At 40.7% G+C, this 13123-nt stretch overlaps 1 protein-coding gene across 1 annotated transcript in view; it reads left to right on the forward strand.

Moving 5' to 3' along the window:
- The window catches only part of dnah6 (dynein, axonemal, heavy chain 6), a 310227-nt gene that overhangs the window by 222650 nt on the left and 74454 nt on the right, over window positions 1-13123 (forward strand). The window contains exons 62-66 of the mRNA XM_072587520.1: window positions 1168-1401; window positions 6243-6378; window positions 7014-7216; window positions 9677-9867; window positions 11596-11756. Coding sequence (XP_072443621.1) covers window positions 1168-1401; window positions 6243-6378; window positions 7014-7216; window positions 9677-9867; window positions 11596-11756 — 925 coding nt within the window. The remainder of the gene's footprint in view (window positions 1-1167; window positions 1402-6242; window positions 6379-7013; window positions 7217-9676; window positions 9868-11595; window positions 11757-13123) is intronic.

Genomic DNA, 13123 nt, shown 5'->3' on the forward strand with positions numbered 1-13123 from the left:
CCAAAAGATCAGCCATGATCTGATTGAAAGGTGGAACAAGCTCAAAGGGCCAGATGGCCTACTCCTACTCCTAGTTCTTATGTTCTTATAAGTTTCACAACATCCTTCTGATAGGAGGGAGACCAGAATTGCACACAATTTTCCAAAAGTGGTCTAACCAGTGTTGAGTATTATTGGAGCTGAACTGAGTGAAACAAATGAAGGTACTTGTAATTTGTGCCTTGTAGATATGGCCAGTGTTAGATTTTTAGTGTTTGTGACCACAGTTACCTAATGCAGGCATTGGACTATTTTGAGGAATTTTCAGAGAGTTTATTAAGTTGAAAAGCAGCAATTTAGATATGCTGCAGTAGTTAAATAGACAATAAAGGGATATGCAACTCATTAGGATATGATTCACTAATAACAGAGGATAAAATAAGTCATTGGCATGGAATTTGTCAATCTCATTCAAGTTGTGAAGGTAACATTCTGCTCATTAGCTGGAGAGATAGGGAATTCTTCCTTGTGTATTTGCTCATTTTCTTCTGGCTCATTGACTATCTGAAGAAGATAGCTCCCTGATGAGGACTGCCATGTACAAGGATTGTCCAATATGGCCCACTGGATGAGGACTGCTGCTTAGTAGCTAGTGTCTGATACTGGGATCTCAGGAGCTGACCACAATCGTTCATCCACTTGACACATCTGGCTTAAGATGGTTGCCAGTGTTTCAGCCTTGTCTTTTCCATCATATTTCCATCATTGAATATAGGGATATTGGTGAAACCTTTTCCTTCTGTTAGTTGTTAATTGGTTGGCGTCATTCTCGACTGGAATTGGCAGATCTGCAGAGTTTAAACTCAAAGCATTGGTTGTGAGATTGCTTAAGTCTGTCAGTCACATACTGCTCCCACTGTCTGGCATACAAATAGTTCCTTGTTATAGCATCACTAAGTTGATGACTCATGTTTAAGTATGCATTGTGCTGGTGCTGGCATGCCCTCCTGTACTCTTCACTAAACCAGAATTGGTCCATTGGCTTGATGATCATAGTAGAGTGGAGTACATATATGCCAGGACTTGAAGTTCCAGTTTGTGGTTGCTACTTCACCCTAAGTACCAAATATTCTTATAGACTGTAATAGTGAGGAATTGTTATTTACTGTTCAATTTTTGTTTTGTTAGCTCTTTAATCAAACCATCGAGACATCTGACAAGACCTATAACCTGCAGAAACGTCTGAAGATTTTGTTAGATGCAACACTTTTCGCTGTTTACACCAATGTTTCCAGAGGCCTCTTTGAACAACACAAACTTATTTTCAGTTTTTTGCTGTGTACTGAGATCCTACGCCAGAATGAAGAAATCTCAGATGCTGAATGGAACTTCTTCCTTAGGGGGGCTGTAAGCTTGGATAAGGTATGTTTTAGAAAATTAACTTCATGGAGCCAGATACAAAGTCAGGTGGCACGGTGGCTCAGTGGTTAGCACTGTTGCCTCACAGCACCAGGGACTCAGGTTCAATTCCAGCCTTTGGCAATTGGGGGTTCTGTGTGGTGTTTGCACGTTCTTGCACATTCTTGCTGTGTCTGCATGGGTTTCCTCTGGGTTCTCCATTTTCCTTCCACAGTCCAAAGATGTGCAGATTAGGTGAATTGGCCATGCTAAATTGCCCAGAGTGTAGGTTATTAGTCAGGGATAAATATAGGGCTTGGGGCTAGGTGGGTTACTCTTCGGATGGTTGGTGTGGACTTGTTGGGCTGAAGGGCCTGTTTCCACAGTTTAGGATTCTAATTTTGATACAGCACTGGGAATCTCCGATGAAATGCTGAGCAATCTAAATTTTGCTCAAATCATTAAGCCTTTGACATGTGATCAATTATTACAGGGTGATTATGCTTGTATGATCATCGAAAAGTGTTTTTATTTAATGCTACAAATAAACTTTTATTTATTAACTTATATTTATTCTTTTCACTAACTTTGGCATGTTAGACATGAACAAAGAGCACTGAAATGTTAGTTTTAAAAAAGGTATAGCAATCTTTTTGTCCATCTTCCCGGAATATTCCTAACTCTGCACAAATGGAATAAGAAACTTCACTGAGAATTTAAGAATATTTAATTCGTGCCTTGCTGAAGTGTGATCATGAATGTTTAACCAACTGCTATTGGTAAATTTAAAGGTGGCCAACATTTTAATGCATCACTAAAGCACTCATAAAAGACTGAAAACACATCTTTGACAGCATCATACTGTATGGCTATGGGGGTGCTGCAAACTACCCTATATTCTAGAATATCTGCAGCAGTCAGATCCCTAAGTATGGCAAAGACCCAATGCATGGCAAGAGATAACTGGGTTGTTTTCTGTTAAAGGTGGATGAAAATTTGGCAGTTAGCGCTTATGTCAACCATCAATATTCCACCAACACCAAAACTGAAAATGATCTCAGTCTTGGTAGGGAGTCCTTTGACTGTAAAATGCCATCTGTAAAATAACTGCAGTGCACCATCAGTGCCATTGTTCTCCAATTTGACACCATTGAGACCAATATCCTGAGCCAGATGCTTTAGAACATAAAACAATACAGTGCAGAACAGGCCCTTTGGCCCTCGATGTTGTGCCAACTTGTGAACTATTCTCAGCTCGTCCCCTTACACTATCCTAAAATCATCCATGTGCTTATCTAAGGATTGTTTAAATCTCCCTAATGTGGCTGAGTTGACTACATTAGCAGGTAGAGCATTCCGCGCCCTTACCACTCTCTGTGTAAAGAATTTGCCTCTGACATCTGTCTTAAATCTATCACCCCTCAATTTGTAGCTATGCCCCCTCATACAATCTGACGACATCATCCTAGAAAAAAGACTTTCACTACCGACCCTATCTACCCCTCTGATCATCTTGTATGTCTCTATCAAATCCCCTCTTAGCCTTCTTCTTTCCAGTGAGAACAGACCCAAGTCTCTCAGACCCACATCCTTCCCGAAATATGGGGACCAGAACTGTACACAATATTCCAAGTTGGCCGCACCAGCGTTTTGTATAGTTGCAGCATGATATTGCAGCTCCGGAACTCAATCCCTCTGCAAATGAAACCGAATAACACCATATGCCTTCTTAACAATACTATCCACTGGCAACTTTCAGAGATCTATGTACATGGACTCCAAGATCCCTCTGCACATCCACACTACCAAGAATTTTTCCATTGACCCAGTACTCTGCTTTCCTGATATTCTTCCCAAAGTGCATCACCTCACATTTCTCTGCACAGCTTTAGTGAGGTGCCCCTCGCGATGTTCAATAAGATCAATGATTAAAGCTCTTTTACTCCTTTAGGTAATCCTCTGAATTGTACAGGAATCTTGGATATTAGCTGATGGCTGTAAGCATCAAATTGTGTGATGGTGCATTCTCTGTAAGGCTGTTCTCCCCTTGCCCCACTCCACATAGACCAAAGCTTCTGTTGGAGCTGGATAGGGAAGATTGGACAAGAGGTGGTAGTTAATGAGAAATCATAGCAGAGATAGATAAGTGAGAACTCAAAGTAGGACCAATTAACTTTTATATTCTGTGTGATGAGAGATTTCAGTAAAAAGAAAGAAAATAGGATAAGGTGGCCAATTATTTTCTTTTTACAATAATTGGTCACCATTACAGAGAATAGTGTTATGTTCCAGATTTATGAAATGACTTTCAAATTCTCATGTGCAAAGCAATGGTTATGAAAAGGTTAATGCTGAAGACTGCATTCAGTTCCACTCAAACAGATGATGTCATGAGGACAGGTAGGAAAAAGCAGAACAGCTCTGGATCTCAAAGGAGATAGGTCCATATAATCTAGATTTCTTCATAATCTTTGTAACAATGTCTATCTTACTAATATAGCTTGTATCTGATTATTACCAAGCAAAAACATATTTTGTTTAAGACAAATGTATCTTCTCATGCATACATAGTGGTTCTGCTGTACTACTTTAGACCTAATAAGCCCACTAGACCCAGACATAGCAAGCAATGGTGGCAGCTTTCTGCCAATCCCAGATTGGCATTGATTGAAATTGCATGTTTATACAATGAATTCCACCAACTGCGGCAGTGGAATTTGAACCCAAGGCCTGGAGCACTAACTTGTGCTTTTATATTACTAGTTCAAGGACAGTACTACATCACCTTCTCCCCATATTCTTCAAAGTTCAGAAGAATACGATGGAATATTATAGAATATTCAAGATTATGAAGGGGCTTCACAGATATTGATTTGCCTGGCTGAGGAATCCAGAACAAGGGGACCTAAGCTAAGAGGCTGATCATTTAGACTAAAAGGAGGAAACATTTCTCCAATCAAATCAATGTGATTTTTTTGTCATTCTGTATCCCAGAGGGTTCTGGATGTGTCATCATTAAATATATTTAAGACTGTTGGAATCACAGGATGTAGGGAACAAGTGAGAAAGTGTAGTTGAACCTCAAAATCAGTCATGTTTGTATGAATGATGGAGATAGGCCATATGGTCTGCTTTTGTATCTCTTTGATATATTTTGTGTTCACACTGCAGCCTTGATTTGCCAATGGAGGAAGAGGGAAACAACTAAGTCGGTGGATGAAGTTTTGCTTCAGCAAACTGGAATGGTGTTGAGTTCCTAAATTGTTGTTGCATTTCTACCTTTTCAGGAAAGTGGAGAATATACTTTCACACCCCCAATTTATACCTTGTAAGAGAAGAGAGGCTTTTATGAGTCAGTGTAGTCATACATAACAGAATTCCCAGTTCCTTTCTGCTCCAGTAACCACAGTATTTATATGATTGGTTGATATGCATGCCCAGTCAGTGATGACACCAAGCTGCTGTAATACTTGGGTTGGCAGTTTGAATCTCAACAATGGCAGTTCAATTCATTGTTGAGTGGTAGCATTTAGGCTATGGTAATGGCTTACTACTTTTACGGAGTGAATGGTATTTGCCACTGAGTAGCTCAGGTAACAAACTGGTAGGGACTGCATCATTATAAGAGGAATTGCCAACATTTTAAGGCTGCTGTTTCATTCAGGATCTGGGTTTCAGCATGTTGAGTCAACAGTAGTATCATGGGAGTTTCATATTTAGTGATGAAGACCCTGTTCAAGAGTCAATACTGTGTTCAACTACTCTTCTGCTCCCTCCAAGTGAAAGAGCAATGATCATCAGTTTCAGAGTGACAGTGATTGGTGGTAATCAGAATGATGTTTCCTTGCTCATGATTTCATGGGGCTGGGATGGAGTGGGGGTGAGGGGGGGTGGGGTGGGGGGAGTCAAAAACAGTGTTGAAGACTCCCTGGAGTCTCCTCCATCTAACTGTATACCACTGTATCTTGACCTGTGGTGAGTCTGACCTTCTGACGTGAAATGTCCAAGAATGGTGTTAAAGGGATCTTGGATATTGGCTAATGGGTATGATTCTGTGATTAGGATTATTTTAGAAGGTTTCTTGACTAGTTGGTGCGACAGCTGTCTCATTTTCAGCAGGAGTCTCCAGATGTTGATGAATGCAAATTTGAAGAATCAGCCAGATGGGTTGTGTGTTCTGCATGTTCCTTGTTTGATGCTGAGCTCACAGTTTAGGATGATCTGCGTTTTTCTTTCAACCAATGGTGATGTTGATTTGCCGGGATTGTCTGAACATGACTTCTGTTTGTTTCAGGCTTAGGATAAGCCTTCAATTACATTCCGTTCATGTACTGATACCTAATGTTACAATTTAAAACTGTTTATATGTATTTGCTGTGCCAGATATATTAATGCATTGAATTGAAGAGCTTCAGATGATAATTTTTCAGACAACTACTAGTGGTGCGGTTATATCCAACAATTTGAATGGATTTTGCAAGCTTGGCATATTTATTGTTAGACTGTGCATCCTCACATCTCAAACGCCTAATGTAGAAGACACAGTTCCTGGTCATAAAAGGCTAGTTTTCCATAAAAAAAAGTAGTGAGACACTATCAGAGGGAACAGTCTTTTATAATAATCCTAATTGTAGCTTGTGATATTTCCGCTGACATTAAATACTATGCAAAGTTCCAACTCAGCACATCCAAATCAGTTGCTGAATTATGCAAGTTCTGTATCCCAGCAGAATGATGAATTGAGCAGTCTCATTTTCAATTTTACTGAACGCTGACAAGCCGTTGCACCAAATTAATTTAGCAAAGGATTATTTAATTGGAATTGCAATAACATTGCTAAATTGTCATTCTTCCTTGATTTCTAGGAGCGTCCTCCAAAACCAATGGTTCCTTGGTTGAGAACTGCAGTGTGGCATACATGCTGTGACCTTGAAGAAAATTTACCATGTTTCAGGGGCATCACAGAGGAAGTTGTTGCGACTCACATAAAGGTCAAATTAGGTAAATATCAGAGAGATTAATTCTAGTTTCCATAAAATATGGTACAGCTCTTCATACTGTTGCTGCCAACATCACTTACCAATCATCATCAGGAACCCACTGCCCAAATTTAGCTTTAAGACAGGAACGTAAACCTTTGTTCTCTACTTCTGATAGTCCACTCTTGTTCTTTCACTGACTTATTGTGTCGTGCTGTTATTTCACTGCTTAAAGCCTGTGAATGCTATTTACTCCCTCAAGGATTATATCACTCACACTTTGATAGCATCTGCTCCTTCACTATGGTCCTCAATGTACTTATCTGCCTGAAAATTGTCACCCTTCGGAGGTTGCCAGGTTTGCTTTACCACTGACTGGAGCTCACTGGATGTACTTTCATTGTGATATTGGGTTCTTAGCACTTGACATAAGTAAGCATTTAGTAATTCTATTCTTAGCATATTTGTTTTTAAAAATTATTTGAATTTTGAATCCTTTACTCATCACACCTCCCAGCCTCTGAGCTGAGAGATTGAGAAACAATCTATAGCTTCCAACACAAAAATGCTTAGTAGTTTAGTCAGCATGTGAAGGTAAATGGTCAGTATTAGTACTTGAAATGCAAGGGCAGAAAAACTTTGCAATCACTTTTTCAGGACGTCTTGATGTTGATATCAACCCTCCAACTTGGGATGGATACAAGACAGATTTACTTCCATATTCACCAAAATTAGCTGAGGCTGAGACGGAGGATGAGGCTGAGGCTGAAGAGCAAGAATATGTCGTCATTGGGCACTGGAATGAAAGACTGACCTTATTTCAGAAACTCATTTTAATTAAGTCATTTTGGGAAGAAAAGGTATAGTATTAATTGATATGGCTGTTTTACCTTTACTTTTTATGGACTTAATTCTTAATAAAAAAAACAATTAGCTGGATTTTACCAGACCCTAGGGACCCCAGGGACTCTCGGTGGCTGACAGCCTGCTCCAGGAAGACAGGCAGCCAATTTGATTAAATTTAAGACCATCTAACTGGGCCATTGGCATTATTTTTATGATTGTGAACTATTCCTAATGTTTAGGGGCCCTCAACTTTGTGGTAGATGCCATTTGCTCTAAACCAGAGCTCATCTGAATTGAAGTTGCCCCAAAGTCCTGTTTGCACTGAGAGGTTTCTCCATCTTCTCCATGGTGTCTACTGCCTTCGGATCCAAATGTATTTTCATTATTACACAACTGTCCGTGGGTATATCCATCTTGTGGCACCTCTTGAAAATTCTTGTGTTGTGCAGCAGGAGGAGTAACTGAGTTCAGATACTTGAGCTATATTTTACTGGTCTCCTTTATCCATGTGTAGGCGAGCTGCAGGACAGATCAAAGTCTCTTCTCTGACTCCCAGAACAATGTTTACAACATGTTTTATTGTGTCAAGCTACAATAGGCTAAATGCTTGCATCATCCACCAATTGCACAACATGTTGCATGCAACTTTGTATAATATGATTGATAAAATATGCTGTTTTTATTCAGAGTCATTCTATTTGTTGTTCTTGCTTGCCTGCCTGACAAGCCCATTGTTCAGAGTTTGCTCACTGAGCAAATGTGGTTGTGCAATAGTCACTCCTTCACTTACCTGCTTCTGTACTTCCTATCTTTTCCATTGGTACTTTGAGGCTTTAGGAGGACTGTAGTCTTCCAAAATGGGGCTGGCAGCAGTAGCAGCAGCACATTGAGCCCATAAGCTGCCAACTAGGAGGTCCACTGCAGTAAAACCACCAAGCTGTTCCTGCTACCAACAAGTTACAGCAGTGGGAATCTGCACTTCAGTCTGATTTCAGAGACCCAAAATTGAGAGTAAAATTCATCCAAGTGTAGCAGTTCCATAACACTTTTCTGCAAGCCCAAGGGCACAATTTAATAGTACTCCTGCCAGTGGTTTTGCAGGCAGGAGTCTGTAGAATTCCCCAGGTGGCGTTTATACATGTCCACTGGCCTGACCTCAGTTCTATGAGGAGACCCTGGTCCTAATTAAGTGGCACGTTCATGACCAGCTAAGGGTGTCGTCCCATTTCAGAAAGAGCTGAGAATATAATTGTGCAAGAAAATCTGCCATGAGTGAATGTCCTTCCTGCTTTTCAGGCCCAAAATGACTCTTAGCTTCAGACAAGAAAACACTGGCTAAGATCTTCCCAACTCCATAGTATATTTCTAAAGGTAGGGTCAATAGCAGCTCAGTTCTCTGCCAACAGAAGACAGACAGCCAATTAGTACAATTATTTAACCTTTTGAAGGTCATTTTACCGAAATGTGGGATTTTCACTCTGGGCTGTCAGCTCAAAGAAGGAGGTCACCCTCCTTAATTGAATAGTGGTCCAAGCAACAGCCTCTCATTTAGCCATCTTCAATAAAATCCACAGTCCTGCTGCTTGTCTGAGCAGACTCAGGACTACATTTAGTCCTCACTGTGTGATCAAGGCATATCAGAAAAATTTTAGCTCATGTTTTAAGCTGATGAACCCAAATTAAACAAATGTGGAAATTTTGAAAAGGGTTTGGAGGTGGTTGAGGCAAAATAAAACTAAGTCTGTAATAGTGCAAATGCCAGAAGTGGCTAAATGACAAAAGATGCCATGATGTGAAACAAAAGGAGTTACAAATGAGAGAAACTTGGAAGAATTAATTGAGTTCAGTGGAGGTGGAAATATTCACATTAGAATAAGAGCACTAATTAAAATCTAATGTGATTAAACTTGTTGTGGCTGGAAGTCTGCAAAGTGCCTTGTGGAAAGATGAGATGTTGCTGAAACATCATTAGATCAGGGTCAAATGCCGAGGTCAGAGAAATCAGAGCAGGAGTGAGATGGAGAATTGAATGGGCATTTAACTGGAGGCTTTGAGTTACAATTGAAAATGGAACAGAGCTGCACAACAAAGTAATCACCCAATCTAAATTTGTAAATTGCCATTTCAGCATGATGCTGGGACAACTGTTGGCACAAGGTTAACAACAGTCATGACAAATATGAGGAAACTTAACCTAACTATCTTTGTAGAGTCATGAGATTTCTTTCTGCATTGTCATTGGGTGGTGAGCAGGTGAATGGTGGTAGGCAGGAGTGATATGTCTGGCACTGCCATAAACTTCAAACTGGTATCAGCAACGTCCTTGGAAATCTCCCTGCATTCCCATACAAAAAATGCTCAAAGCATTTCTACCTCAATGTTTCAAAACCCAAGGAAGCTGGGAAAAAATTCCTGAAGGTAGAAATAGTTTGTAGGACATGTTGATAATTGAATTGTTTCTTGCACTTTTCTAGGTAGTATTTGCAATCACAGATTTTGTCATAGAAACTCTTGGACAGGAGTTTGTGGAGAACCCTCCTGTGGATTTAGCCACACTCTATCAGAACATGTCAAATAACATTCCCCTCGTTTTCATATTAAGTACTGGTTCAGATCCGATGGGAGCCTTCCTGAGATTTGCAAAAGAAAGGGACTACTCTGACAGGTGAGTTCCATGTTTGCTTGGTCAAAATATAACCCTTTTCTACAAATAGCCAGTGCTTGCTGGTGAAGGTAATGGTCTGGAAACTTTGGTGACCTTATCATGGTGCTTACATTACATTGCCATCAGCGTTAGACTTCAAAAGATTAGTAAAAACGGATCTTTGCATGAGGCAACTGAACACTCAGAATACCATTTTAAGTGCATCCTGACAATTACCAGATGTTGCAATAAAAAATTCCTTCACTTGTCTGGCAATGCCCAGGTTCTTATCTTAGTCATCTCTTCTAATGCCTGTGTAGATGGATTTTATATAAAAACATTCTTGTTTACAGGGCTTTCAAGTTACACATTCAGCCTAAGTGATTTTCAACCTCATTAACATAAAGTTCCTTCAAATCTGTCTGGATGGCAACATTAATGTCCTTGCCAGGAATATTGAGTGGTCTCTGCAAGACAATGTCATTAATACTGATCCAGTATGAGGTCACACCAGATGAACAGTAGCCTTTTGTATCAATTAAGCAAACAGATCTCATCTCACAGGCTATATCATGTATTTGGGTTTCTATTCTTGTTGAGCCAATAAAACAGCGATTTCTGAGATTGTCAATGTAACTGCTGTGGAATGCACCTGTGTAATTGGGTTAGTTTTGGGCACTGAAAATTGTGGCTACCTTGGAAAAGAAAATGAGTGCCACATTGTAGGCTATTTCTTACAAGTAGAAAAAGACAAGAATGTTCTATAAGAAAAGTAAACCTGTGTAAATATTGATTTTAATCTTGCCAGCATAGTGGAAAGGAGCACCTGAATGGCCAAATGGGGTCAAGGGCCTCCAATTGTGTTTACACTCGCTGACTACCATTTTAATGGTGCTTTCAGACATTATTTGGACTCTGATGCAATATTAATTGCTCATAAGAGAGGAACAGAAAGTCTCATAGCCTTACTGTAGCCTTGGAGGCTTTTTTGCTTATGACCACCTATATTTGTGAAACCAACATGAAGCCCACAAAGGGCTGATTGGCTGTATAAACAAAGGGGCATCCATAGATCCTTCCAAATATGGGATTTCCAGCAACTGAGGGCAGTAATCCTATCTCTTATCATATTAAAAGCTTGGCTTGGCTATTTTTCCAAAACTAGCTGACTTTCTGTAATCAGTAGTCAAAAAATGTGGTGCTGGAAAAGCACAACAGGTCAGGCAGTATCCAAGGAGCAGGAGAGTTAACATTTCAGGCATAAGCCCTTCAGGAAGTAAGACCTTCTGTAATCAGTGGGTAGATCAAAGACCCCATATCAAACTATTGATCTAATTTCAAACAAGCCACTTAGATTCACTCCAAATTCACAGTTAAAAAAATGTTTTTAACCCAGAAGGGGAATAGAGAATTCAGTATCTCCCAGTTTTTTTACTAAGTCCATAAATGTAAATATCTTCCCAACATATTTCTTCTGATTAATTTAGAGTCATAGAGATGGACAGCATGGAAACAGACCCTTCGGTCCAACTCGTTCATGCTGACCAGATATCCCAACCTAATCTAATGCCACTTGCCAGAACCTGGCCCATATCCCTCCAAGCCCTTCCTATTCATATACCCATCCAGATGCCTTTTAAATGTTGCAATTATATTAGCCTCTACCACTTCCTTTTATATCTTTCCCCTCTCACCCTAGACCTATACCCTCTTTTGTATTCACTTTTTTAACTTGCTTTAATACTGCAGGGTAGAGTCTATTTCCCTGGGACAAGGACAAGGGCCAATTGCTGAAAAACTGATTAAAGAAGCTCTAAAGACAGGAAACTGGATATTTCTTCAAAATTGTCATCTCGCAGTTTCTTGGATGTTAACAATGGAGGAATTAGTAAAGTCATTCACAGAGCCAAGTAAGTACAAGTAAAGTTATCTCCATGTGTGAAGTCCTTTGATGGAATAGGTTATGTGGCTCAAATGTCCCAGTTAAATGGTTTAGTCTCAGAATCTTTATCTATTTTCTTTATGTGACTGTGCAGTTGCATTGTCATTGATGTTAAAACAGAGTCAAGTAATTAACTGTAACTGCAGATCACTTATTTGTCTGCTCAAGGATGTTGCCTAGCAGAGTTGATAAAGTGTGGCTCTGGAAGAAGCACAGTAGGTCAGGCAGCATCTGAGGAGCAAGAGTGTTGACAGTTCAGGCATAACCACTTTTCAGGTCTGGGGAGGGGGTAGGGGGCTGATGAATAAATGAGGGAGGGGATGGGGGTAGGGGAAGGGTCAGTGGGATGACAATAGATGGGCAAAAATAGGTTGTGATTGTGGTAGTTCGGTGGGAAGTGTGGAGCAGATAGGTGTGAAGGAAGATGGACAGATAGGTCAGGTCAAGAGGGCGGAGCTGAGTAAGAGGATTGGATCTAGGATGGGCTGGGTGGAACAAGGGATTTTGAAACTGGTGAGTTCTTTGTTGAGGTCATGTGACTATAGATTCCCGAGGCAGGAAATGAGGTGTTCTTTCTCCACCAGCTTGCGAGTAGCCTTGTTGAGGCAGTGGAGGAGGCCCAGAATGGGCATGTCGTTGGGGGAGTGGGAGGGGTAGTTGAAATGGATGGCTATAGGAAGGTGGGGTTGGTTGGTGCATACAAACTCATCCTGTGCGTTTGCATTCAGTCTCTCCAAAGTAGACGAGACCACATCGAGAACAATGAATGCAATAAATAAGGTTTGAGAATATGCAAATAAATCTTTGTTGGATTTGGAATGATTCTTTGGGGCCTTGGATGGAGGTGAGGGGGGGATGTGTGGGCGCAGGTTTTACACTTCTTACAGTAGCAGGGGAAGATGCCAGGTGTGGTGAGGGGATTGCTGGGGAGTGTGGATCTAATGAGGGAGTCGCAGAGGGAACAATCCCTATGGAATGCAGATCGAGGTGGGGAGGGAAATATATATTGTTAGTGGGGTCTGACTGTAAGTGGCAAAAAATGGTGGAGGATGATACTCTGATTTTTGGAGATTAGTGGGGTGATATGTGAGGACCAGGGGAATTCTATACTTGTTGGGGTTGGGAGTATGGGTGAGAGGGTGGAGGTGGAAATGGAAGACACACAATTGAGAACATTGTTGATCACAGGGGAGAGGAAATCATGGTACTTGAAGTAGGAGGGCATCTGGGATGTCCCAGAGTGCAATCGTTCATCCTGGGGCTAGATACGTTGGACGGGGAGGAACTGGAAGTAAGAGATCGCATTTTTACAGGAGGGCAGGTGGGAAGAGGTGT

Source organism: Chiloscyllium punctatum, chromosome 2, assembly GCF_047496795.1.
Source record: "Chiloscyllium punctatum isolate Juve2018m chromosome 2, sChiPun1.3, whole genome shotgun sequence".
NCBI classification, from domain to species: Eukaryota; Metazoa; Chordata; class Chondrichthyes; order Orectolobiformes; family Hemiscylliidae; genus Chiloscyllium; species Chiloscyllium punctatum.